Raw genomic sequence first — 27,094 nt, forward strand, 5'->3', positions numbered from 1 at the left:
CTATACGCTCATATACCTTCAGCCACTTGTTTGGATCTTGGCCATCATCACCAGAGAAACTGGAAGGATGTCTCATGTGGCGGCCACAGCTGCTGTCATCATAACATCCTCTTTTTCTTCTGTCTCTGGTAGATTGCAATCTGTTGAAAATGGCTCGAACTTGGGTTTCTCGCCACATAAACGGCGGCTCTGTTGTGGCCTGATGGAAGCCACTGTGTCGTCGATAATGTGCACTATCATAAGTTCCAATACCCAGCATCTCCACCAGAATAATGTCACATAGAAGAAGGTGTAATTAGATGAATGGCAAACACTAACTTCACTTAACGAAGGTTTATTCAGCACTTGCACATACAAGAGTGCGGAGCGAACTGCCTCCGGTCAGAACACATACAGTATATATACAGCTACAGAACATTCCAGTACAATGGTTCTTAACAATTGTGGATACTTCTAGAATGTACTCGAACTGAATATAGAAATTAAAATTGTACAGTCCAGGTGAGTTTTGAACTCATGACCCTCCATGCAACAGTTTAGTATCATAACCACTACACCATGGTGCTACTCAGCTTCTTATGTGACAATATTGCTCAAGTGTGTGGAACCCGTACCACATAGGACTAACAGGGGATGTTGAACATATACGAAGGAGGTAAACATAAATGGTCACAGGTTTGTTTAACATGGGAAATAGTCACAGAGACATTGAAGGAACTGAACTGGAAGACTCTTGAAGATAGAGATAAACTATCCTGAGAAAGTCTATTAACAAAGTTTCAAGAACAGGCTTTAAATGATCACTCTTTTAATGTACTACAATCCCCTACATTTTGTTCATGTAGGGATCGTGAGCATAAGATGAGAATAATTACTGCACGTACAGAGGCACTCAATCAATCATTCTTCACGCGCTCCATATGTGAATTGAACAGAAGAAACCCTAATAAGTGGTACAATGGGACGTACGCGCTGCCATTCACCTCATGGTGGTTTGGAGAGTATAGATGTAGATGTGGATGTAGATGTAGATGTATTGTTACAGCAGCATGAGAAAACTTACCATGTGGTGTAGTGGTCAGTGTTCATTGTTATCAACACTGAGGTCCCAGATTTGATTCCTGTTGACAACCTCTTGTTTTTCTCTGGTTGAAGGGTCTGGAAGGAGGTTGAGTCAGAGATACACTCAAAAGCCAATTGATTATAGTGTACCATAATTGATGTGCAAGTTGCCGAAGAAGCATCACGTTGAAGGGATTGCATCAGGCTGCTTTATTAGCAGCAAAAGCCTTTTTTGTATTAAAGAGTGAACTGCTTGACTTACTATGTCTAAGGATCTTATTTATTGCAAGAAGCCAGACTCGTACTGTAGTACAGTGTCTGACAAAAAGTGTAGCACCCAGAAGAGGAGGAGGAGGAAATGAAATGAAACTTCACAGGTTAAGGTAGTATGTTATGTTAGTTCAGTGACCACAAAATCAAGTCAAATTCACAAAGAAGTTGGCAATATGAGCCCACTTATCAGTATGACATTCCACTTCTGTGGCCTGGATATGTGCACTGATTTTGTGGGAAGTGGAGATAAGCTGGTGCACAATTGAAATCTTATTTCAGCCGATGCCACATTCGGTGACTTGCGTGCCAGTGATGAGGATGAAATGATCATGAGGGCAGCACAACACCCAGTCCACTTGCAGAAAAAATCTCGAACCCGGCCAGGAATTGAATCCGGGCCTGCCGCATGGGAGTCAAACTCGTCACCACTCAGCTAAGCAGGGGGACATCTTGGCAGACACAGGAGTACCTCAAAATCAAACAGACAGTTCGTAAACACATGTGCCATGTGCTGATGTGGATTGTTCTGTTGCAAAATGGCATCAGTATACTGTTGCATGCAAGGTAATATATGAGGACGCAGGATGTCCACGACATAGCGCTTATCATCAAGAGTTCCCTATATCACTACTAGCCGTGACCTGAAGTAATATTCAGAGGCTTCTCGCACCAGGGCGCAAGGAAATAACACTGCTGTGCCTCTCCAGAACATTGGAAGAATTGGATGTCTCCCCAGTGTGCTGCAATACTCGCCACTGATGGTCATGTGGAGTAATGTAGAACCACGATTCATTAGTGAACTCGATGTGATGCCATTCATCAGTAGGTCTTGTTTCCTATATATGACACCACTCTAAATGCAGCTGTTTGTGTTGTGGTGTTAACTGCAGCCTTCAGTTGGTATGGTAATTTCCTCACATCCGGCTGTTGCTAGTCTGACGTATGGTGCAGGATGACTCAAAATGTTGCCGGGTTGCCATTACTTGTTCTCGAATGGCAGGCCCAGAAGGTAGGAGTTACGATTTGCTTGGCGCTGCTGGGATGCCACATGAATTTCTGTTAGTGTTACTGTGTTGTACTATGACCATGCCTTGCAATACTCCCACACAATTCTCAAAACAGTTGTTTACCTAATGTACATAAATCAGTAGACTGCGGCTCTTGCTGATAAATTATTTTGTTCTTAGACTCTGTTACACGGTGTATGATGTCTCATGAGATGCCATCATAAGAGATCCAGGCTTGATATTCTCTTCTTCGGCATTGTTTATTATTGGTTCACAGATTCTTCCATCTGGTTTATTCCTTGGAGCTGCAGTTGGCAATGAGACCTCTGTGCATTTGCTGTGACTTCATAATATTGGCTGCTGCGCCCCGAAGCCACCTGTAGCCCAACGAATACATCAAACAGAAGGTGCACAAAAGCCAAAACAAATGTGTTCAATATTTACAAAATCAATGGATTTACAAAACATCATCTTACCTAACATTAATCACTACAGGAGCAACATTATAAACCAACATGTTCATTTATTCCTACCTAACACTAAGGGAGCAGAAATTTTAGTGTGATGAGTTTAAAGTTTCTGTAGTCTAAAAATTTCTGCACCATTTTAGTGCACTATACAGTGATTGTTTCTTGTGTTGTTCAGACGTGGTCGGCCTAAAACTTGACTACTTGTATGCCTTTCCTCAATTCTCATGTAGTCCAACATTGGGTCAGTGTTACATCTGAATGTCCCACAATTCTGGCTCTTGCAAAGTTTTACCACCTAGCCGAGTGGAGACCCACAGTGAGGCTCCTTTCAAACTGTATCAGCTGCCGATAATGATTCCTCACATGATGCAGCATATCTGTGTCCCTAGCAGTGATCTCCCAACATCTGGTGCTGTTTGTGCCCTTATATATCCTACCAGGCTTGATAACAGCGCTAAACATGAACAACACTAACACATTCCAGTAGCCATTCTTCCTGTCACAGGGAAATGTCTCTACATACCTGCCAACGGAGTGCATGTATACAAAGTTTTACGTGATGCTACCCAAAATATCCGAGAATTTCATTGTAAAACTCAGAAAGCCATACTTGTGTCCTAATGTCCTCCATCGAATTCAAAGTAGTGGTGGTGGTGGTGGTGGTTAGTGTTTAACGTCCCGTCGACAACAAGGTCATTAGAGATGGAGTGCAAGCTCGGGTTAGGGAAGGATTGGGAAGGAAATCGGCCGTGCACTTTCACAGGAACCGTCCCAGCATTTGCCTGAAACGATTTAGGGAAATCACGGAAAACCTAAATCAGGATGGCTGGAGACGGCATTGAACCGTCGTCCTCCCGAATGCGAGTCCAGTGTGCTAACCACTGCGCCACCTCGCTTGGTGAATTCAAAGTAGTCACCTTGAGCTTGTATGCAATGGTCCCAGCATTGTTCCTATTTTTGGAATCATTCCTGGGAGTCTGCATGGTGAAGGGTGTTGAGGATCCATTATGATTGCACTTTGATGTCTTCAGTGGAGTTACAATGTCGCTCCTTTAACATGAATTCCATCTTCGGGAACTGGCAGAAGTTGCATGGGGCTAGGGCCTGGTGAGTAGTGAGGGTAGGGGACCATTGCCGTGTTGTTTTTGGGCTGGAATTCTTTCACAAGTGAAGTCTGCACAGATACATTGTCATGGTGCATCAACCAGTCTTTCTTTTTCTACAACTGTGGCCATTGGTGCCAAACATTTTCCCCAGAACCTCACAGTAAAACTGCATCCTTACAATCTGGGCAGTTGGAACAAACTCCTTTGCAGTATTCCCCAAAACCTCACAGTAAAACTGCACCCTTACAATCTGACCAGTTGGAACAAACTCCTTTGCAGTATTCCCTGAATGCGGAAAAAAATAATCAGCATTGGCTTTATGTTGCTGAGGATTTGTCAAACTTTTTTCAGCCTTGGAGAAGATGGCATTTTCCATTGTAATGACTGCTGCTTCATTACAGGGTCGTAACCATAGATGCAGTATTCATCACCTTTTATAACTCAGGATAAGAATTTTGAACACTTTCAAATTCTTTGTTGCAGTTCAGTGCCTGTCTAATCCTGAGGTTTTGTTTGGTCAATGCTGAGAAGGCGAGGTACCTTTGCTGGAATTCTTCCCATGTTCAGTTTGTCAGCTAGAATTCATTGACATGTACTGCATCTGTTGCAAACAACATGAATTGCCTGCCTTCAGTCTGAATTAATCATGTCATGCACTTTCATGATCACTTCCATTGCTGTGCATGTTGATGGTTGACCAGAGTGTGTGTCGCCTTCCACAGATTCTCAGCCTTCCTTTAAGCACTTCAATCACTCAAATGTTCATGGTTGACTCAGTGCACTCTCACCAAATGCCTCTGTCAGCATGCGGTGGGTTTCAGCTGCTGTTGTCTTCAACTTGAAACAGAATTTGATGAAAATCCACTGCTCCTTCATGTTTTCGATTTTACAATTCGCTAAAGCTCTGAAACACATCCTGACACACACATCTACAACCCACAACTGCATGCACCAAAGATGACACAGCTTTGTGCCGCAGTAGCTAAGACTGTACCTCGAGACATGTAGTGGTGGAAATGTCGTACTGCTACTAATTTTACTGGTTCATTGAAATTCTCGGATATTTTGGGTAGCACCTCGTAGTGACACCCAACCATGTCTTCTAGGTGCTTAACTTTGTTTTATCAGGCAGTGTATTTGGGTCTAGATGGTAGGCAGTAGTAAGAGGGGAATCATTTTATTGTAAAATTGTGTGAATGGAATAAAGATGAGACTGCTGGTGCTTCTCTATTAATGTTGTAAGTTCAGCTTTCCTTCTCTCTCTGTTTTTTTCTTGTCCATTTCTACTTATAGTCCAAAGTTTTTCTGTTGTAGTCATGCAGGAAAAGTGAAGATGAAACAACACTCTGTATTCACAATAGTGAAACATTGTGAGTACTCTTCATACACTGTCACTTATTCACAGTGTTTATTGTACACAAATCTACAGTTCATCTAAATAAACCACTGGCCACTTTAATTCTGATGCTCCTTTTTGCGAGTCTGCACATAATGACTCGCTCATTCTGGCACCTTTGAAAATCAAATCGAATAGATGAAACAGTTGCTCTAAGTATTTCTTCGCTTGCCTGGAAATTTAGTTCTGTGCATCAACTGTTGCGAAATTTGTGCCAAGATGGTATTTCCTTGTATTGTTAATAATATTGCAGAAATTGCTATTTAATATCTTAAAAATACTAACAAAGAGATAGAGGGGCTGGTCAGTACTTACCTCAGCTCAGTACAGCCGATAGATACACATAAAACAGAACTGAAAATTTACATTCCTAGCTTTCGGAACTTTGTTCCTTCATCAGGGAGGAGAGAGGGGAAAAAAGGGAAGAAGGGAAAGTGGATTCAGTTACTCACAACCCAGGTTATGAAGCAACAGGGAAAGGTAAACAGGGAGGGTAGCAAGGATGGAGGCATGGTTGTCAGAGGGAAGCCAAAGATATTCTACTGTAAGTACTGTGCCAGCTTCAAACCAAAGAGGATGCATACAGAAGTAAAGAGGTATATAGTATAAAGATAAACACGCGTGAATGGCTAAAGAGGAAAGGGAAAGAGGAGAAGACTGAAGAGTGAATGGGAGTGAGGTTGTTTAACGTAGGTTCAGTCCAGGGGGATGGTGGGATGAAAGGATGTGTTGGAGTGCAAGTTCCCATCTGCGCAGTTCAGAGGGACTGGTGTTGGGTGGGAGAAGCCAAATGGCACATACGGTGTAGCAGGTTCCTAGGTCCCTAGAATTATGCTGGAGGGCATGCTCCGCTACTGGGTATTGGGCATCTCCTAGGCGGACAGTTCGTCTGTGTCCGTTCATGCGCTCAGCCAGTTTGGTTGTTGTCATGCCGATGTAAAAGGCTGTGCAGTGCAGGCATGTCAGTTGATAAATGACATGTGTAGTTTCACACGTAGCCCTGCCTTGAATTGTGTATGTTTTACCAGTAGCGGGGCTGGAGTAGGTGGTTGTGGGGGGATGCATGGGGCAGGTTTTGCAGCGGGGTCGGTTACAGGGGTAGGAACCGCTGGGTAGAGAAGGTAGTCTGGGAATATTGTAGGGTTTAACAAGGATGTTACGCAGGTTAGGGGGGCGACGAAAGGCAACTCTGGGTGGTGTGGGGAGAATTTTGTTAAGGGATGATCTCATTTCAGGGGTTGACTTGAGAAAGTCATATCCCTGGCGGAGTAATTTGTTGATGTTTTCGAGGCCAGGATAATATTGGGTGACAAGGGGGATGCTTCTGTGTGGTCTGGGGGTAGGAACATTGTTGTTGGACGGGGAGGAATGTATTGCTCGGGAAATCTGTTTGTGGACAAGGTCTGCAGGATAGTTGCGGGAGAGGAAAGCACTGGTCAGGTTATTGGTGTAGTTGTTGAGGGATTCGTCACTGGAGCAGATATGTTTGCCACGAATACCTAGGCTGTAGGGAAGGGAGCGTTTGATGTGGAAAGGATGGCAGCTATCAAAGTGAAGGTACTGTTGTTTGTTTGTGGGTTTGATATGGACAGAGGTGTGGATGTGAGCTTCAACAAGATGAAGGTCAACATCCAGGAAGGTGGCTTGGGTTTTAGAGAAGGACCAGGTGAAATTAAGATTCGAAAAGGAGTTGAGGTTATGGAGGAAATTAAGGAGTGTTTCTTCACCATGAGTCCAGACCACAAAGATGTCATCTATAAACCTATACCAGGCCAGGGGAAGCAGCTGTTGGGTCTTCAGGAAAGCCTCCTCCATGCGGCCCATGAAGAGGTTGGCATAGGAGGGAGCCATCCTGGTTCCCATGGCCGTTCCCCTGATTTGTTTGTAGGTCTGGCCTTCAAAAGTGAAGTAATTATGGGTGAGGATGAAGTTGGTAAGTGTGATAAGGAACGAGGTTTTTGGAAGATCTTCGGGTGGGCGTTGGGAAAGGTAGTGCTCAAGGGCAGAGAGACCATGGGTATGTGGTATAGATGCTACATCCCTTTACACAAACATACCACATACCCATGGTCTCTCTGCCCTTGAGCACTACCTTTCCCAACGCCCACCCGAAGATCTTCCATAAACCTCGTTCCTTATCACACTTACCAACTTCATCCTCACCCATAATTACTTCACTTTTGAAGGCCAGACCTACAAACAAATCAGGGGAACGGCCATGGGAACCAGGATGGCTCCCTCCTATGCCAACCTCTTCATGGGCCGCATGGAGGAGGCTTTCCTGAAGACCCAACAGCTGCTTCCCCTGGCCTGGTATAGGTTTATAGATGACATCTTTGTGGTCTGGACTCATGGTGAAGAAACACTCCTTAATTTCCTCCATAACCTCAACTCCTTTTCGAATCTTAATTTCACCTGGTCCTTCTCCAAAACCCAAGCCACCTTCCTGGATGTTGACCTTCATCGTGTTGAAGCTCACATCCACACCTCTGTCCATATCAAACCCACAAACAAACAACAGTACCTTCACTTTGATAGCTGCCATCCTTTCCACATCAAACGTTCCCTTCCCTACAGCCTAGGTATTCGTGGCAAACGTATCTGCTCCAGTGACGAATCCCTCAACAACTACACCAATAACCTGACCAGTGCTTTCCTCTCCCGCAACTATCCTGCAGACCTTGTCCACAAACAGATTTCCCGAGCAATACATTCCTCCCCGTCCAACAACAATGTTCCTACCCCCAGACCACACAGAAGCATCCCCCTTGTCACCCAATATTATCCTGGCCTCGAAAACATCAACAAATTACTCCGCCAGGGATATGACTTTCTCAAGTCAACCCCTGAAATGAGATCATCCCTTAACAAAATTCTCCCCACACCACCCAGAGTTGCCTTTCGTCGCCCCCCTAACCTGCGTAACATCCTTGTTAAACCCTACAATATTCCCAGACTACCTTCTCTACCCAGCGGTTCCTACCCCTGTAACCGACCCCGCTGCAAAACCTGCCCCATGCATCCCCCCACAACCACCTACTCCAGCCCCGCTACTGGTAAAACATACACAATTCAAGGCAGGGCTACGTGTGAAACTACACATGTCATTTATCAACTGACATGCCTGCACTGCACAGCCTTTTACATCGGCATGACAACAACCAAACTGGCTGAGCGCATGAACGGACACAGACGAACTGTCCGCCTAGGAGATGCCCAATACCCAGTAGCGGAGCATGCCCTCCAGCATAATTCTAGGGACCTAGGAACCTGCTACACCGTATGTGCCATTTGGCTTCTCCCACCCAACACCAGTCCCTCTGAACTGCGCAGATGGGAACTTGCACTCCAACACATCCTTTCATCCCGCCATCCCCCTGGACTGAACCTACGTTAAACAACCTCACTCCCATTCACTCTTCAGTCTTCTCCTCTTTCCCTTTCCTCTTTAGCCATTCACGAGTGTTTATCTTTATACTATATACCTCTTTACTTCTGTATGCATCCTCTTTGGTTTGAAGCTGGCACAGTACTTACAGTAGAATATCTTTGGCTTCCCTCTGACAACCATGCCTCCATCCTTGCTACCCTCCCTGTTTACCTTTCCCTGTTGCTTCATAACCTGGGTTGTGAGTAACTGAATCCACTTTCCCTTCTTCCCTTTTTTCCCCTCTCTCCTCCCTGATGAAGGAACAAAGTTCCGAAAGCTAGGAATGTAAATTTTCAGTTCTGTTTTATGTGTATCTATCGGCTGTACTGAGCTGAGGTAAGTACTGGCCAAGCCCCTCTATCTCTTTGTTAGTATTTGTTTCACATCTTATATGAGATTTTCCATTAATCTTATTTAATATCTTATTTATTTGTATTATCAATGAAATATTTACTGTCACTGTACCATTATAATTCCTGTGCCATGTAGGTGACATTAATTGCAAGTTGTCGCAGCTTTCCGTGAAGGTATTTCTCGTAATCACTGCATGTGACTGTACCTAGTCATGTGAGCAAGTTAGTTCCCCATATGGTCGGGTAACCAGTTTTCATTGCTAAGTAATAGAATCGTAGTGAGGTTTGGTGATCTCATCATCACTATACATGTTTTTAGATCACCAGTCAATTAATGGAATATTTGGAAAAAACTCAGTTATAATCTTCACAGTACATAGACCTTCTTGCTCCATACTTTCTTGTTATGATATAAAAGGTAAGGCTACAAGATACACATTTGAATACTAGCCTTTGCTAGTCCCTGTCCTCCATGTGTGTTTCCTCTTTCTTGCTCCAACTCTTGTGCTACACACACATCCTATCTGTCCAATGCACCTGCATAGTCCTTTCTCCTTCTCCATGAATCTTCTCTGCTTTGAACAGTGCATTTGAAACAGAATAGAATGCCTCTGCAACGTTATTCAAGTTTGGGGAAATACCAAGTGAGGGAGGCGTTGTAGGGTAGTACGTGCTGTTGTGCAAAGCCACTGTGGTGTAGTGGTGTAGTAGTTAGCACATCTGCCTATTGAGCAGGAGCCCTGAGTTTGAATCCCAGCCATGGTACAAATTTTTATTCATTGCTGCAGTCTGCATATATGCATCATAGATGCTTGACACTTGAGAAGGTCTCTGGAACCATATTGTTTCATTTGAGAATGAAGAAAAGATGATCACAAATGGTTAAAAATCTAAGCTTTACAAAAGAAATAATGGAGAAACGGGAAACAGTAACAGAAATGTAATTAAGCATGGCTGTAACTATTATAATAATATGAGTGGAGAAGAAAGAACCTGATCTTTGAAGCATTTTGTCTTTTTATAAGAAAATAAGAAGTCAACAGTGCAGAAACAGATTCCATTTGCACACAATTTATAAAAAAAGATATTGAAGTTTTGTGGCCTTGTTTGCCTGAGACTGTAGTCGTGTGTGTGAGTGTACATGTGTGCGTTTGTTGTCTAATTTTGACGAAGGCCTTACTGGCCTGGCCAAAAGCTACATTTGTGACAGTCGTTTTGTTGTGCCTATCTGTGACTCAGCATCTCCGCTGTATTCTGAGTAGCAACTTTCCTTTTCACAATATAGAAGTTTTGAGTGAGACATGTCAGTGCTAAAAGTGTCCAGCCTGTAAACCCCTGGCACTGTGCTAGGGTGTTGAGCAGTGGGGCATGTGTGTAAGACTTCACTCCATATGTGTGTATGCATGGCAGGTGCACCTGTCTCTAGTATTTGGAACATTTTCTCTAACAGTGGTTGTAGATTGTATTCCACCAGTAGCTACATAGTGGGTGACAGTATTATGATGCTTGGATGGAAGAACACACCGAAATCATTCACCAGGATGGTGAGAAATGGGGGACTAATTGAAATCAAGCATCCTGCTGATGCAGGAACTTAACGAAATCAACAGAAAACTAAGTTATGTGAAAAGTAGCTTTATTTGCCAGAATATTAAATGTCTAAATGTAAAAGTTGAACTGTACAATCAAATTTGCAAAACTGAATTAAATTTTAACAAAAATATGAACTGTTTAGGACAAGAAGTTACATCTTATTGCAAATGTAATTTGGAATCAAATAAGTTGGTCCTTAATTACAAAAACCAAAATTTAGTTGAATACAGCAACATCTGCCACAGATGGTAAAAAAAAAAATTTCAGGTTAACAGTGGATATATGTTGGCATAGAATCTGAATCTGCATTTAAAATGATGGTCTGCATTTGAAAATAAAAAGCTGAGTCTCTCTCATAGTGGGTGGTGTTGGGGTGGCTAATTTTAATACAGACATATGTCCGTAAACTTTTTATCTGACACAGTTCTTTTTCCATATGATGAATATTTTTTGAAATATTTAGTTGTTACAAGATAAAACAAACACCCTGTTGTGACAAAGCAAGCTGGGATATTTTTACTTCCCCTCTTGTTTTGCCATCTGCCTCCTTAAATTCGATTTTTCACTTTTAACTAATTACCATTAACATACATGAGAATAATCTGCATTTTCATAAAGTAGAAAGGTTGGCCCTCAGTTTTAAAGAAGATAACATCAGATCTAATTTTGTGCTTAGTTTTATTTATGTAATTGATTTTCTAATTTATTTCAACTATTCCTAGCTAGTATCTTTTGTTATAGGGTGAAATCAGTAATTGTTTCGTAACTTAAATTCTACTGTTACATATAAACAAATATAAATTCTGTACTAATTATACACATTTGGAAGACAAAATGCTAGTAACCTTAAGGTCTCTATTTGGCTCTACTCGAAAACAAGTTAGCAAAGCCAGCTCTTAATTAATTCCAAAGTAATTAACATTTTGTCAAAAGTATTGTTTGCATAACTAAATATGTTAATTCCATGATTTAAACAAATAATTCACTTTTGTAGTAGAAGAAACTATTAAAAAGTACCAATTTTTCAATGTATTCAGTTAATCGAATGAGTTAAATTTTAATTGTAATTCCTGTAAATTTAACTTTGAACAATCTGTAGTTTCAGTACCTATGACTATAAGTCCACATCCGAGTTTCAGACGAGGAACCTGTTTGTTTAGAACGACAACAATGCATCAACTTAACAGTGTAATAAATGTTACGCAATTAGGCCGTGTGTTAAAACAGTGACAGTGTCTGCTCCATACTTACCTTTCTGTTCTTCAAGAACTGTGAACTTTGTGGTTGACCTTTTACTGCTTGTAGATGTTCAACAGTAAACTATTGTAGCAGTATGTGGATGTTTGCCTGCTACCTATTAATGACGCTTATCGAAAGTAAAACAATAGTGCACTGGCCATATTACATGTGTGTGTGAGGGCTTGTGAAAAGTGAAAGTAAATAACAGTGAAACACAAATGTGCATCTGACGGCTACATCATTTACAGTAGACAGTAGTACCACTTCCTCAATCCGTATTTCAGCTAGTATGTCGACACAGAGGACAATCAACAAAGAAACAAAGTAGGCAAACTGCTACACTGTATATATCAAACTGAAGCAGATGCTGGCCAGAAGTACCCTTAGGAGGCAATTTTTTTTACTGTTGCCAGTAGATGCATATAAAAGTACAAAATAATTCTAGTTTGGGATCCAAGTCACCTGCCATTCCTTTTCAACCTTACCCAGCCTATCCCTCATTCCTCCCTGAGGAAGGAACTACCAGTTCCAAAAACTGGAATAATTTCTTTCTTTTGTATGCATTTGTCAACAGTACTAAAAATTTTGCCTCCTAAAGTTAAGTAAAGGCTAGCAGTTCTGTGTCATAACTTTATATTTTTCTCAAACGAATTTTCCTTTCAATATACCAATACAGCAAATTTCTTGCTCCTTTGAGTATTGTTATTTGCCAAAACTATTTCAGTCTGTAGAACTGTTTACAAAGTATTTGAGGTGTCCAAGTTGTGGACAAAAGGGAGACACTGAATCCGCAAAATTTTAGCTACATTAATGCTTTATCTTAGTAGTACTTATATTTACAAAATATAACAATTCAAACAGTAGTTGAAGATGATTGTGATAACTGATTTTCTTTGCCATTTACAGATCTGGTATCAACGTAGAAATGAAACCACGACACGTTATGTGCTACAATGTGAAGTGCACAGATTTCAACCCACCATTTTTTAAACTTGCTTTGTCTTGTGGACCTGGCTTTTATGTACGAAGTTTGGTTCATGACTTAGGACTTGGTAAGCATGTTAGCATTAGTTATACATAGTGCATCTTAATATTACCTTCTTAACTGACTCACTTGCACATATTGTGGAACTTCAGTTTACATACAGTGCTTCTCCCACTCCCCTGCCACCAGTATTGTTTCTCAATGTATGTTCAATTCATAATGTTCCCAACTTATGTGTATATATCAGACAGATGCTTACCTTTCGAAATAACTATCTGGACTTCGCATTTTGTGGGAATCAGACATGGTACCCCCTTTTGTAAACACATCATCCTAAAATCATGGTTAATGCATTGTTGCTGAAAAGTTATTGGCAGTAATTGTAAGGGTGAAGGATAACTCCTGCATTAGGTGCACCAACATTCCTCTAGTGGTGTACCATCCCATCCTTATTTTACAAGGAGATAAAGATACACAGCTGAACAGAACTTTACTATATTGATGCAGAGTCTTACATTCACTAGATGAATAGATATGTGGGATGCAGTGCATATTTCTTACATAAAATGGCTGTCAGGGCCACAACACTAGCATCAGCTCTTTATGCCATAAGTGACACATGAAACAACCTGCCATCATTTGTTATTTTATTTCCGGTTTAATGCAGCATGTCATCTTAACTTTACCTGTGCATTGTGAGAGTGGCTGTATACAGTTATAGCTGTTATTTAACTGTGAATGTTTCATTATTGTTAGAAGGGACAGTGTATTTAATGTTCTGTTAAACAGAGTATCAGAATGATGACATTAATGATGTTGGTTCTTTACAAATTGATGTTGATTTGCAATAATCTTTTCATTACTCAAATAGCATATAACTACACACAAATGTATGAAGAATCAGAAATACATGCACATGATTGAATCAACATGACCATTGTTGCTAAAACTTTCCCCATTTAATTTTAATCAGTCACCTTGCAGTGCATCAAGATTACAAACAGTGTTTCGCTCTTTGGAGCTGCAACAGTGTCACTTCAAATAGAATGACTGATCGAGGAAATACTGATTTTAATTGTCATTGCTCCCAATGTGGTCACAAACATACATCTGTTTATTAAGATTTAATTCTGTATTGACCCTCTTCATATCATAATGTCATTATATCTATGGAATCAAAAGTCAATTAAAATTAATGTAGGTCTATTGTATTTATTTTTTAAATTTTGACACCACACCATAAAATCACTAATAAATTGATGTAAATTTGCGATCAAGCACTGGGGGGTTAAAGTGTACCTCTATTTGAATATTAAATTCTTTTTCATCAGTAGTCACTATTCAGTACAACAGCAGTGTGTTTGTCAGTTTCATTGTAATCATTATTACAAGAACAGACAACAGTTTTTCCATAAGATAAAAAACTTGAGTTGTTGAGGTGAGGTGATTAGCTTTTGTTCAGCAGAATAAAGAAGTTTTTACCATATGCACGTCTGGCACTGCTGCAGGCTATCATTTGCAAGAAACCTCCTTTTGCTATCTTGAACCGTTTATGAAATATGATGATTGTTATGACCACATGATTCCTGATACACAAACATGTGCTGCACCATGAATAAATAAAGGTGTTGATTTGGGGACTGATTGGCACATGCGAGCAGCGTTGATATTTTGGAAACGATTCTGTGAGGTAAGGTTATGACACCACTTGCTGGTGAAAAGGCCCGGCCAGCACTGTATACAAGTGTCAAAGTAACGAGGCCAGCGCAGGCACTGATGTGTTGTGAGGAATCCATATGTTGCAGTTACAAAAACGTCTAGTTATCTGTCTATTGGGGCCAAACCGGGCTGAGGAAAGCCAATGTTGTAATTATTAAAGAGCGCTCTGCACGTGTCCCCTCCAGAAGAACTGTGTCAGAGGTGTAGGGAAAAGACTTATAAATAAGCGAGCCCAGAGGCTCAAATCACGCGGCATGTCGCCATTCTGTCCATGTCTAGAATTGGAGAGAATGATGATTCTTTAAGTTGCAGGCCAACCACAGCGGCCTCAGGTAATGGATATCGGTGGCCAACCGGCTTGCTGAAACTATTTTCAACCTCTGCTGCATGGACATGTCTTAGCAGTGGCTGGGTGGGCCGCAACTTGGAACTGCACCAGCGTGAGGAGTGAGAGGGCTGCTGGCCTATGCTCTCTGGGTGACATTGTCTGTTGGACAGCAAACTGCCATCTGCAGGGGTGGGGCCAGGGTGTGAACTCACGGGTGCAGAGCCATCTGTGGCCATTGACCGAGCTGCCCTGGGCAGGCGTGCTTCTGAGGCTCACTACGAGAACAGTGCTTAACATGGGGTCCACGAGTTGCAGTTGACAGAGTAGTCAACCATGACGTGAACACGTGCTGCAGCTACATAGCCGTGGCAAGAGTAGGAGTGCTACTTCTGCAAGTCTGGGTGACCGGACGCTGATGCTGCAGATCCCAAGGTTGGCGGCATTGATGCTGACCCATGCAGGCATGACACACAGCACCTTTACCAGAATCGGCAAAAGGCTGGCTTTGTACCTTTGATGCAATAAAGTCAATGACACACTTGTCGGTGTTTCTCTGCATGATTTGACACGAGTTGCCCCTCTCTCCCAGACTATACCTCTCGGTCATTCAGACATATTACAACCCCTAAGCCTGTGGGATTTTAACAGTGTGGTTTCAGAAAGTGGTTGTTTTGCTTTCCAACACAATACATTGTCTTGGAAAATGTTCGTCAATGTCCAACGCTACATTTTGGTGAGAGAGTTGGTTTTGGTAAGTGCTGAGTGATTCAGTGTCGCTTTATGTAAGTTTGGTGTCACCATTTCAGCACAATATGATGCAGTGATTCTAAGTTTTATTTATGTTGTTTGCTCTCCCTGTCAGAGTTGTTGTGTGAGCTGGGGTACAAGATGTTAATAGAGTTATTTTTTTGAGACCACAGGAACCTATGGAATTATCTTTATTTAGAGGTAATGGTGAACGTGATAATTTAGTGGCAGTGAGGTCTTCATTTTGTAATTTGACTGGGCATGAGCTGCCATATACCAGAGCTGCAGCAACAGTTCTGTATGTAGGTGTACTGGTCACCTGTCTAGTAGTTGTACTGAGTGTAGATTGGTGGTGATTCGCTGGAGGAATTAATTTGTGTTTAAATTTTCTTTGTAGAGTTAAATGGGAGTTTGTTTTTTGTTTTAAAAAAGACAGTTGAATTAAGGTGGAAGTAGAATATGCAAAATGGTGAAAACACATGCTACTACCTCAGGTGCAGTTGCTACTTTAACTCAGCAAGTGTAAGTGGTAACAGAGCAGTTTGGAAGGGCATGGAACAGTGAAATTTTGAACTTAGTCATGAGTTAGAGGCTTGTAAAGAGAGTTCCAATCAGAGTCACGGAAGAGTAAGTCTGGATTGAGAGTGCCTTCTGTTCTGTATGACCCAACAGTGGTTGAACTGATTAATCCCTTCTTGGGCAAGGCAGCAGGATGTTGGAGATGCTGCAGAAATACATGGGTGGTCAGATGATGTAACCCTGTATGTTGCTAAAATGTGTTTGGTAAGGACATCAAAGCATTTGTTGTCTATTACGGCACATTGAGTAAAGCACTTACGTTCCAGGAGTGGGCCACTGGATTGTGGCAAAAAGCAGAACAGTGTGAGATCTTTTTGGGAGAAATTAAGTACGTTGTCAATGCAGCGCAACGAGCCTGTGGAATTGTTCTCAAATAGAATCCGTATGCTTAATGCAAAAACCTATGTACAGACCCAGAATGCAATACACGAAGACAACTCACTGAGTTGCTGTCTCGTCTTCATATGAAGCAAGTGTATAACGATTGGAATTCACGATATCCAGTGATTTATGGTGCTATATGACAAGTTTGTTTATTTGTATAACGGTGTATTGGTCCTGAAGATGGCACCGGAGCTTTTGGTCAGGGAAACTAAGTTCAACGAACTCATGGAGATGTTGCCATCCATAGGCGAAGGTTATTCAGTTATTCTCGCACTAGACATTCTTGACAAACATCTTGCTAAGATTAATCTTTTGCAATGCACAGTGGAACTCGGGGAGATTTTGTTCCAAATGGGGGAAACAGTTGTAATTGATTCAATGGCACAGGGTTCACCTATCATGGGGGTAAGACCAGCAAAACAGCATATGTTTTCAATAAAGACTGATCAGCAGGATAAAATACCAGCAGGTACGGGGAAGATAGTGTAGGTTTTAGTGGATACTGATTTGCTGAGGGAAACATTATATGTGGTTGAACCCTTCTTAAGCAATGAATAGTTGGATAGTTCGCATAGTTTTATCCACAGGAGTTTAGCAGAAGTGAATGACATTAATGGGGGACAGATGACTCCAGTTCCTGTGGATAACCTTCAAGGGGTGGAATAATAGCCGCTCTGGAAGTCTGGGGACTTCAATAGGTCGAGCCTAGAGGAAAGCGACAAGGAAACTGTTGATACGGAAGTGTTATGAGGGAAAGTAGGTCATTTCAAGTGTAGTGATCAAATGGCTAATGAAAACCTGTTGTTGAGGTTTACTGACTTATTTTGTGTGAACTGAGAGTTATTGGCAACCCCACTGACGCAATATCATACACCGACAAAGGATAGCGCACAAGTTTGTAAGAAGACATACTATATAGCAAAACAGTTGCAAGCACTGATAGAAGAATTTATTGAACAACTACAGGATGGGATCATGGAACCAAGTGATAGTCCCGTGAGTGCAAATATTGTCATCATGCCAAAGAAATCTGTGGATGGGACACGGAAATACAGATTTTGCTGTGACTGAAGGTATATAAATGTGCAAATCATTTCGGATCCTTATCCAATGCCAAACACCACAGAAACTTTGGATAATCTGGATTAGTGTCTTTACAACTATGGACCTCAGGAGCTGATCATCAAATGGAGGTGGCGCCTGAAATAGGCCGAAAGCAGCGTTTAGCATCCCAGCATCTTTACAAACACATGCCATTTGGGCTAAAGATTATACCAACAACTTTTCAGAGAGTGTTAGGTAGGGTACTGAGGGGATTAAATCCAAAAATTTGTTTAATCTATCTCAGTGACATAATTGTGTATTAAAAGAATTCACCAGATCATGTGAGATGTTTGGAGGGTGTCGTTAGTAGAATACGATTGGCACATTTGACATTAAGTGGGGATAGGTGCCATTTTGCGCAATGTCAGGTAAATCTGGGGCATGTGATTAGTGAATGTGGTGTACAGACCGATCCTCATCTTACAGACACAGTTCAAAATTATCCAATAGCACAAACAACTAAGCAGGTACAATCCTTCATTGGCCTCTGCAATTATTATAGATGGTTCGTGAAGAAATTTGCGAAAGTAGCTGGAACCTTGAACAAACTAATGAAGAAGGAGACAAAATTACAGTGGTTGCAGGAATGTCAAGATCATTTGAAAAACTGAAAGAAATATTAGTTTCAGATCCAATATTGATTTTTCCGGATTTTAAGAAAGAGTGTGTTCTTTCATGTGATGCTTCAAATGAGGCTGTCGGTTGTGTTTTGGGACAGATGGTAGATTGTCAGGAACATCCGGTGGCTTATGCTTCAAAGCAGTTAAACAAGGCGGAGCATAACTGTTCAACTGGGAAAGAGATGTTGGAAGTAATATATGGTATACATATTTTTGGAGCTATCTGTATGGTAGGAAGTTTAAGGTCATGATAGACCATGTCTTATTGAAATGGTTGCTTTGTTTGAAAGATCCATCTCGTATACTAACTTGGTGGACACTTAAGCATTGTGAATTAGAGTAAGAGGTAATCCATAAGCCAAGGAGATCGCATGGAAAAGCAGATTTGTAAGGAGTGTCAGGCAGTTAAGTCACAGCCTCAATTTGTTATGCATGAGGGTTTGTTGTGTAGAATGATGAGGTGTGAACCATGTGTGGTGGTTCCAGAGGGTTTTCAGAAGGAAGCTTTGCAGCAAGCTCATGACCATATGGTGTCAGGTCACAGTGGGCAACGTGCAATGGACGGATGTGAAAGTAGAACAATTTTGAAGGAGGAGCAGTATATTAAGGACTGTGTGCCATGCGTGCAGAGGGCCGACATTATGCACAAAAGTGTCATTGCAAAGATTACCAGAGGCATCCCGTCCATTTTCTATATTAGGATATGATGTCCTCGGACCATTTAATAAAACACCTGCAGGAAACAGGTACATTCTCATGACCATCGATCATTTTTCTTGATTTTTGGCAATTGTGCCAGTGCAGGACCAATGGGCAAGTTCTGTAGCTCAGGTGTTAGTAAACAACTGGATATTAAAGTTTGGGATGCCTGAGACCATAATTATGGACCAAGGGTATGAATTTTATGCCGCATGTTGCGTATATGAAAGTTATGGACAAGTCCATTTCATCTGCAGACCAATGGGAGAATAGAATGCATACACAAGACAGTTGCAAAGATGTTGTGGTATTACATAGGCTCCAGGCACAATGACTGGGATGCCGAAGGTTCATACTGCAATGGGCTCGTTGCCATTTGAGATGGTGTATGGCAGGAAAATGTCATCCCCCTTTGATGTTTTGATTCCTAAAGTAGGTGCACATGCTGAGTCAGTGAGAAAGTTTGCCAGAAGAATGAGAGAAGTTTGGAGGAATGTGCAAAAGGTGAACACGAAGCCACTAGAACGCCACAAACAACTGAAGAAATGCATTGATAAATTGCTGCAATACTATGTGGGGCAGTGGGTAGTGGTCGCTAGTCCCCATACATCAAAGAGGAAAAATTTTTTAACAAAATACTAGGGACCATACCAGTCATGGAAATGACCTCGCCGGTCAACATGAAGATACAGTTCCCCACAAGAACGTCCAGTATACACGTCAGTTGCATAAAACCATTTAAAGAATTGTAGAAAGGATACCATGTCAGCAACCAACCAGGAGAGGAAAGTTATAAAGGGTAAAAAGAATGAACTTGGAATTAGTGAGCATCTTAAGGTGCATGATGTGCCTTATAGGTAAAGGTCATGTAAGTAAGTTGTGTAATTGTAAGTGTGTGTGTGTGTGTGTGTGTGTGTGTGTGTGTGTGTGTGTGTGTGTGTAGAGTATCAGGGAGTATGTATTTTTATTGCCATGGGGATATTTGTTGTTTTTTTCTCTGGAGTTGTTAGTTTTTCATGTTATTATTAATGATATTGCTTTTTTTTGTGAATTGTGTGTAAAGGAGAAGGTTGTGATCGATCCGAGTGACCAAGTATGGGCTGATAAGTGGACACATGAGGCGAGTTTGTTTTTGGGGAAAGTAAATGGAATGAGTTGTGGGAAGAAGCTTCAGCCAGCCTGAACGTACTTTCAGAGGGTGGGTACACATTGGTTATACTTCGTATTCACACTGGAAAATGTATGGTTGAATTGCTGCTAAGGAGGCAGACCAGTAGAGTTAAAAAAACAAAAAAAAACAAAAACAAAAAAAAAACTCGAGTTTTGGGGAAAGCGGAATGATCATCAATGGCACAACTTGTGAGGTAGTCGGGATGGATTTTGTCTTCCAGCTATGCTTACAGGTTCAACTGTTATGACATTGGCCAGAAAGATCTCTGATGGTATCACCCATTCAAAATTTAACATATTTAAATGACACATTCAACCCAGAGCTTTTGCAGTCCTTAGATTGATTAATAAAGTCCCAGCAATGGGAAAATTCGAACGTACATATGTGGCAGCATGTACATCATTTCTGGGAAGAACAGGGTGAGTGCATTGACCATTGTGGTGTGTTTCTAGCAGGCTTTTGTGGTCTCTATTTCTGGGAAAGATGCAAGAGGCCACAGGTTGTGGACGTGCCAACACACCAATTGCAAGTAGAATGATTTTAATTAGTGTATAAGGGTATGATAAGGGATACATGATAGACGTAAAGTGTGATCATAAGTCCTGTATTGTAAATTCACAACCTTGTCCTCAATATGTAAATTAAGATAGTTGAGTGAAGCAGGATGTTAAAGATTTGGGAGGAATCTTGTCGGAATGGAGGAGATATGCTGCACCACAAATAAGTACAGGTATGGATTTGGAGAATCTTGTGAATTTCATACAGCTATGGTTCAAAGATAGCAGTAAGAGACTGAGTGGCACGTCAATGGCAGGCATGGTCAGTGTTGATATTTCCCAAACGATTCTGTGAGGCTCGGTTATGACACGTTCGCAGGTGAGATAGCACAGCCCAGTGGGCACTGTATACAATTGTGAAGTAATCAGGGCAGCAGGGAAAAGATGCATAAATAAACGAGCCAGGAGGCTCAAATCAGGCAGTTGTGTTGCCATTTTGTCCTCATCTAAAACCGGAGAGAATCATGATTGTTTAAGTTGCTGGCCATCCATAACGACCTCTGGTGATGGATTTCAGTGGCCAACTGGCCTGCAGAAACTACCTCCAACCTCCACCGTGCAGATGCGTCAAAGCTGTGTCATGGTGGGCCACACCTTGGAGCTGCACTGGGACAAGGAGTGAGAGGGCTGCTGGCCCCTGTTCTCTGGCTGACATTGTCCAGCGGGCTGCGAGAAGCTGCCATCCGCAAGATCCACAGGGGCAGGGCCTGGATGTGAACTCTCAACCTCCTGGTTGCAAAGCTGTCTGTGGCCATTGACCGAGCTACCCTGGGCAGAAAGCCAGCGCAGCTAAGGCTTGCTGCAATGATGGCGGATGGCTGTTTCCCTTCGGCACTCTACATGGGGCCCACGTTGTGCTTGAGGGACCAGTCAGAAATGCCATGGGCTACTGGTGCAGCGAACATCCATGGCGGTCACTTAGCCATGGCGTGAGTAGGACTGCTACACCTGCACGGCTGGTTGACCGGATGGTGATGCTGCAGATTCTGGCATTGGCGCTGACCCACCCACACATGCTGCACATTGCCTTCACCCAAATCAGCGAAAGGCCGGCTGTACACTTTCGTTTCAATAAAGTCACTGACACACTTGCCGGGGTTTCTCTGCACATTCGGCATGAGTCACGTGTCTCCTAAACCATACCTCTCGGTCATTCTGATATACTGCAACCACTAAGCTCGGGGGGTTGTAACACAGGGAAATGGGCATGTCATGTGTGGCCGTCTAAGTCATGTGTGGCCCTCTAATGTATATAAAAATTAGCAACTCAAAAACAAAATGAGATATTTTTCTGCTGTCAAAATAAAATTTTGATATCTTATCTGCATTTCATACACTGCAATGTATGAGCTAAAATCATTCTACACAAAGCTTACACAATGTGTTTTTACCTCTGCAAATTCTAAAATTTTGTGTGTTGTTTTACTTAATTTGATGCTGCACATTAACTGTGACAAGTAATATGAAGATGCCAGATTAAGATGTATAGAAATCAATTTTTTCACTGAATAGTTTTTGTAAAATTGGATGGTAATTATTTCATAACAGCCGGAACACTGTCTGTCAACACTGTTAGCAACATTTGGTGAGCAGAATAGCAACAACAAAGCCGCATTCATCACTGAATGCAAAGAGCATGTCTGTAGCAGCAAAGGGGCTAACATAATCTCCAGTGAACTGTCAGCATTGGCAGCCTCCACAATGAATATTCTGTGCAAGTATTATAACTGATTTGGGTTCCAATGCACCATGTATACCACAAACATGTTAAAACTAAAGTAAGGTGATGAGCAGTATTTGCAGACAGTTTTAATATACTTTTCCAATTACGTCTTTTATAGTCTGAGATCAGAAAGAGAGAAAAGCAACAGTGGCTACACCATTATGTACTCTTTGTTACCAGGTAAATAGAGCCAAAGACACACAGATTGCTAAGAACCATAGTGAGTTCAAGATAAAAGTGGTCCCATACATGCATATTCAGTCATTGAAAGACACAAGTATTTCTGATAACTTTTAAAACATATGTCAAAAAAGCAAAAACTGCATTTCTATGGATTTTTGTGTTTGTGAAATTACCTTCGGACTAATTTTATACAGATCTCTAATACTGATTGTCTCAGTACTCTGGTGTATCTTTTCCTTGAGTTGCTTTGCCATTTGAGGGTTTGCTTTCATACACATTTCCCTGTAAATATCTCCATGTATAAGGCCTGGTGAAACATGGCTCGTTTTCACCCCACCAGCTCCCCTCATGAAGAGCTGTCATGCTTCACCACAGCCATAACTACACCAATTGCAGATATTAATCGTTCTGGATCATGAGCCCTATGGACTCCCTATACACAAATGTAAATTCAGATTATTTACATGATTTTTAAAATCTGTCAGAAATTCTTATGCTGATTAAAAAATGAATCCATATTGCGGAGATGCTGAGTCACAGATAGGCACAACAGAAAGACTTTCACACTTAAAGCTTTCGGCCAATACCCTTCGTCAACAATAGACACACACCCGTTTATGCAAACACAACTCATACGTGTGTGTGTGTGTGTGTGTGTGTGTGTGTGTGTGTATTGTTGACGAAGGCCGTTGGCCGAAAGCTTTAAGTGTGAAAGTCTTTTTGTTGTGCTTATCTGCAACTCAGCATCTCTGCTATATGGTGAGTAGCAACTTTCCTCCTCATGATATTGTTACTCTGTTTAAAAACTAGTAAATTTTTATGTACAAGAAAAGAAAATATTCTGTGTGTTTTTGTATCAAAAATTGCGCACATTTATGATGAGATAGTGTGATCAATTTCCTCAATTTATTATATTCATAATTTTTGTTACACATTTCATGACACAACCATTTTAACACTTCTCCCACCAAAAGTACCAAACTTGTTACTCTGAATAACAGAACTGAAGCAAGTAATTCTTTCACCACAGAAAAGGTCATCAGTTTACAGCATAGCCTCCAGAAAAAAAAAAGAGCATAAATTAAATTATCGATACTCAGCAATGGAAGCGCTATATGCACTCTCAGAATAGTAATTTGTAGTATCTTTGTCATTTGGTAAAAAAGGGATGAACATTTTTTGTTTCATTGTCTTCTTGGTTCTGATGTTCTAGCTGACGGGCGCTCATTGTTCAGGGCCTGTAACTAATACAATTATCTGTAGTAATACTAGTAATATTTTGAATTTCTATGAAACTACTGCTTATAAAAATTGTGTTTTCGTCAGTAGTGAGTACCTTTCCTGCCCATGATTCAGTTACGTAATAATTAAATGTTGCCCTGGCCATTTTGTATAGGCTCATTGTTGTAGTGATGCCATTAATGATAAAAATGACATAAGCTATTTTAATAGTCATTTAATGCTAAAGGTATTAAAAAGAATAATCTCAGTAAATACAAAACGGTGTCTTGTAATATTTTCCAATTCTTTTTCAGCCAGAGATACAGTTTTATTAAGTAATTTCTATAAATGTGTATGCTGCTATTGCACATAGGCAGCTGTCCTGTAGCATCAAGCCTGACAGAAAAAAATAATTAAGCATAGTTTTCAACTGGCTTATCACATAATATTAGTTTTTCTTAATCCATTGTGAGTAAGATGGATGTCTTCATGGTGGAATATGTATGATATTTCTTGCAAGAGCACCCTAAGAAAATTTAGCTGTGGGTATTAGCAAATACGAAAGAGAATTTTTAACGCGATAAGTTGTTATGGAAGCAAATATTAAAATCTGAATGAGATCTGTCCGATAAGTGCCCTCGACCAACAGTTTACAACCAAATTGTGTAGTCTCTTTTTTTAAGCTATGGTCCTATCAAGAATTTGACTTTTTACTGTGTTATACTAGAAAGCAGCTGTTTTTAAATGTTCAGTGACAGTGTTGCAACCAAATGCTTTCGTGATATCTGTTTGCACATACGTTCAAAAGTATGCTTCCACTGAAGAATTTCTGCTTGTTTGCTAATTTTGAGCATAGCACACATTTGCAGTTAAACACCTTTTCTAAGAGTTAATGGCACAGGTGACTTTTGTATTTCCATTTTTAACTTGTTCACTCAACCGCATCATTTTCATGAGAGTAGCATTTCATGGGGCAAAGAGAAGTGTCACTGAGATTACTACCTTTGTTTTGACATAACCATTTTTTACATATTAAACATTGGGGTTTTCATTGAAAGACACTTAATCCCCCTCATTGAAAACACGGTTTTCAGTGTTTTTCTTTTCAACATTCTCAAGAACCATAACTAAAAATATTACCACAGTGATAACCAGAATAATAGCTGTAGTAAGAACCAAATTAACAACGTGAGTGAGAGCATAATATTGCAGAGAGTAACTCCGAATAAGCTGTTGACAGCAAGCAATGTCTGTTCAACAGTGAGTGAAGGCATGAGAGCCTATGCTTTGAGGAAACAGTCAAAGAAACACTGCCCTCTCGACTGCTGATAAAAGCTGATTGTATGCTGTCATCTGCCCATGATGTCACCGTGCAAGTTGGAGGGAAAAGCACTTACTGGAGGGGAATGCCTTACAAGCCACACTTTGCCACACCTACCATAGATAAAGGTCACAGACAGACAAGCATAGCGAACAAGATATCCACAAACGTCTGCTTACTGCGCATTCTTTTGTGAAGTCTTTATCAATAAGAGACAGCAATTGACGAGATGTGTGGCACGTAGCTCCATTTTTCTGGAAAAAAGCTGAACTGCATTTCATATTCCTTTAACTGAGAGTAGAAGTTTATGAAAATTTGAAGATATACGTCTATATTGATAGGAGTTTTAAAGATGATCAAGCAGATAATTGAGCTACCAGAACCCACACATTCAAACTCCTTTTTATTTGAGTCGCAATGTGGGAATTTTTGGTGAACCAGTAGAAATCAGTCTGGCTGTTTCCAAGGCCATAAAGGTGGAAACAAGCTTCGTTACTCATAAAGTAAGTGGCTGTGACAATTATTATGAAATTATCATTCATTGGCCTTGATGCAAGAGATGAATGTAGGAAACCCCCCCCCTCCCCCCCCCCCTCGACACACACACACACACACACACACACACACACACACACACACACACACACACTTACAAGCATCAACAGTAACAACTGTAGCTGTGACAATCACACCCTGCCACTCAACCAAGCAAGCAGGTAACTAAAATATCTTATTTATTGGTCGCAAACCAGGGCTACTTTTATCTTGGACTGACTCTACAAGTCCATCTTATACTATTGTGTCTTCTTCTGTTCAAATGACTTAAGCACATATCCACCTGTTAATTTCAGCCCTGAAGAGCTACGCATATGTAACTGAATTACGGAGAATACAGCATGGACCATTTACGGAGGATGACATGCTTGAACCTGAGAAGTGGACAATAGAAGATATCGTGTGTGCTATTCAACAAGCATCTGAGAAGTATGCAGAATTCTTACAGAATTTAAAAAATGGAGCAATGGCCGGTTAAGAGAGAAATTCATAAAATGCTTTGATGTAAGGAAGAGGATATAACTCCAAGGTGTGAAAGAAGAAAGTTCCACTGACACTGTAAATAAAAATAATTTTATCTTATATTTCCATCAGTATTAACATAAAAGTAACTGAATAACAGGAAATCCAATGGAATCTTCAATTTGATTACAAACTGTAAGTATATGAATAAGCACTTGCAAAAAACACTAGTGATAACAGAAGTAAAAATCTTTGTTTGATTTATAACACAGAAACAGAACCACTATGGTGAAAAAATTTATGCATATAAACAGATGGTGAGAAAGTACAAGATAAACATGTGGTCACAAAATACACTGACAAAAACGCCTGAAAGGAATTGTTAGCTATCTATGTGATTTTGCACATGTAAATACTGGTGATGGATATGTTAATTATCAGAGTTTCAATCATCTGTCATTATTAAAATGACTTGATATATAAAGGGATGCATTTTGTGAAGAAGTCTGGAGAATGCCACATGCTCATTTGGCATAACGTTACCAATACATAATGGATTTTGAAAGATTCTACACATGGCAGATGTGCAATGTCCATGCAAATGTGACAGTTGTCTGATGTCAGAATTACTAGAAATGTAAGACTAACCGCACATGTAAAGATTTCAGTCAGCAGAGTGACCACCCAAAGCACACTGCACATATGCACCAGAACTGACATTATTTCACAACATACTGTGCCACTGGTTAGAGACATGTTAATAGTAGCCTATACTTGGAACAGTGTCTCAGTGGCCTAAAAACAGAA

General features: G+C 40.9%; 1 protein-coding gene across 5 annotated transcripts in view; it reads left to right on the forward strand.

Moving 5' to 3' along the window:
* LOC124607203 (probable tRNA pseudouridine synthase 1) overlaps positions 1–26,409 on the forward strand; it is a 68,628-nt gene extending 42,219 nt beyond the window's left edge. For all 5 annotated transcript variants that reach the window (XM_047139462.1, XM_047139461.1, XM_047139464.1 and 2 more), the window contains 2 exons: positions 12,836–12,981; positions 26,122–26,409. In XM_047139462.1, coding sequence (XP_046995418.1) covers positions 12,836–12,981; positions 26,122–26,303 — 328 coding nt within the window. In that variant the 3' untranslated portion in view covers positions 26,304–26,409. The remainder of the gene's footprint in view (positions 1–12,835; positions 12,982–26,121) is intronic.
* Positions 26,410–27,094: the final 685 nt, after the last annotated feature.

This window comes from Schistocerca americana, chromosome 3 (assembly GCF_021461395.2).
Source record: "Schistocerca americana isolate TAMUIC-IGC-003095 chromosome 3, iqSchAmer2.1, whole genome shotgun sequence".
Classification (NCBI taxonomy): Eukaryota; Metazoa; Arthropoda; class Insecta; order Orthoptera; family Acrididae; genus Schistocerca; species Schistocerca americana.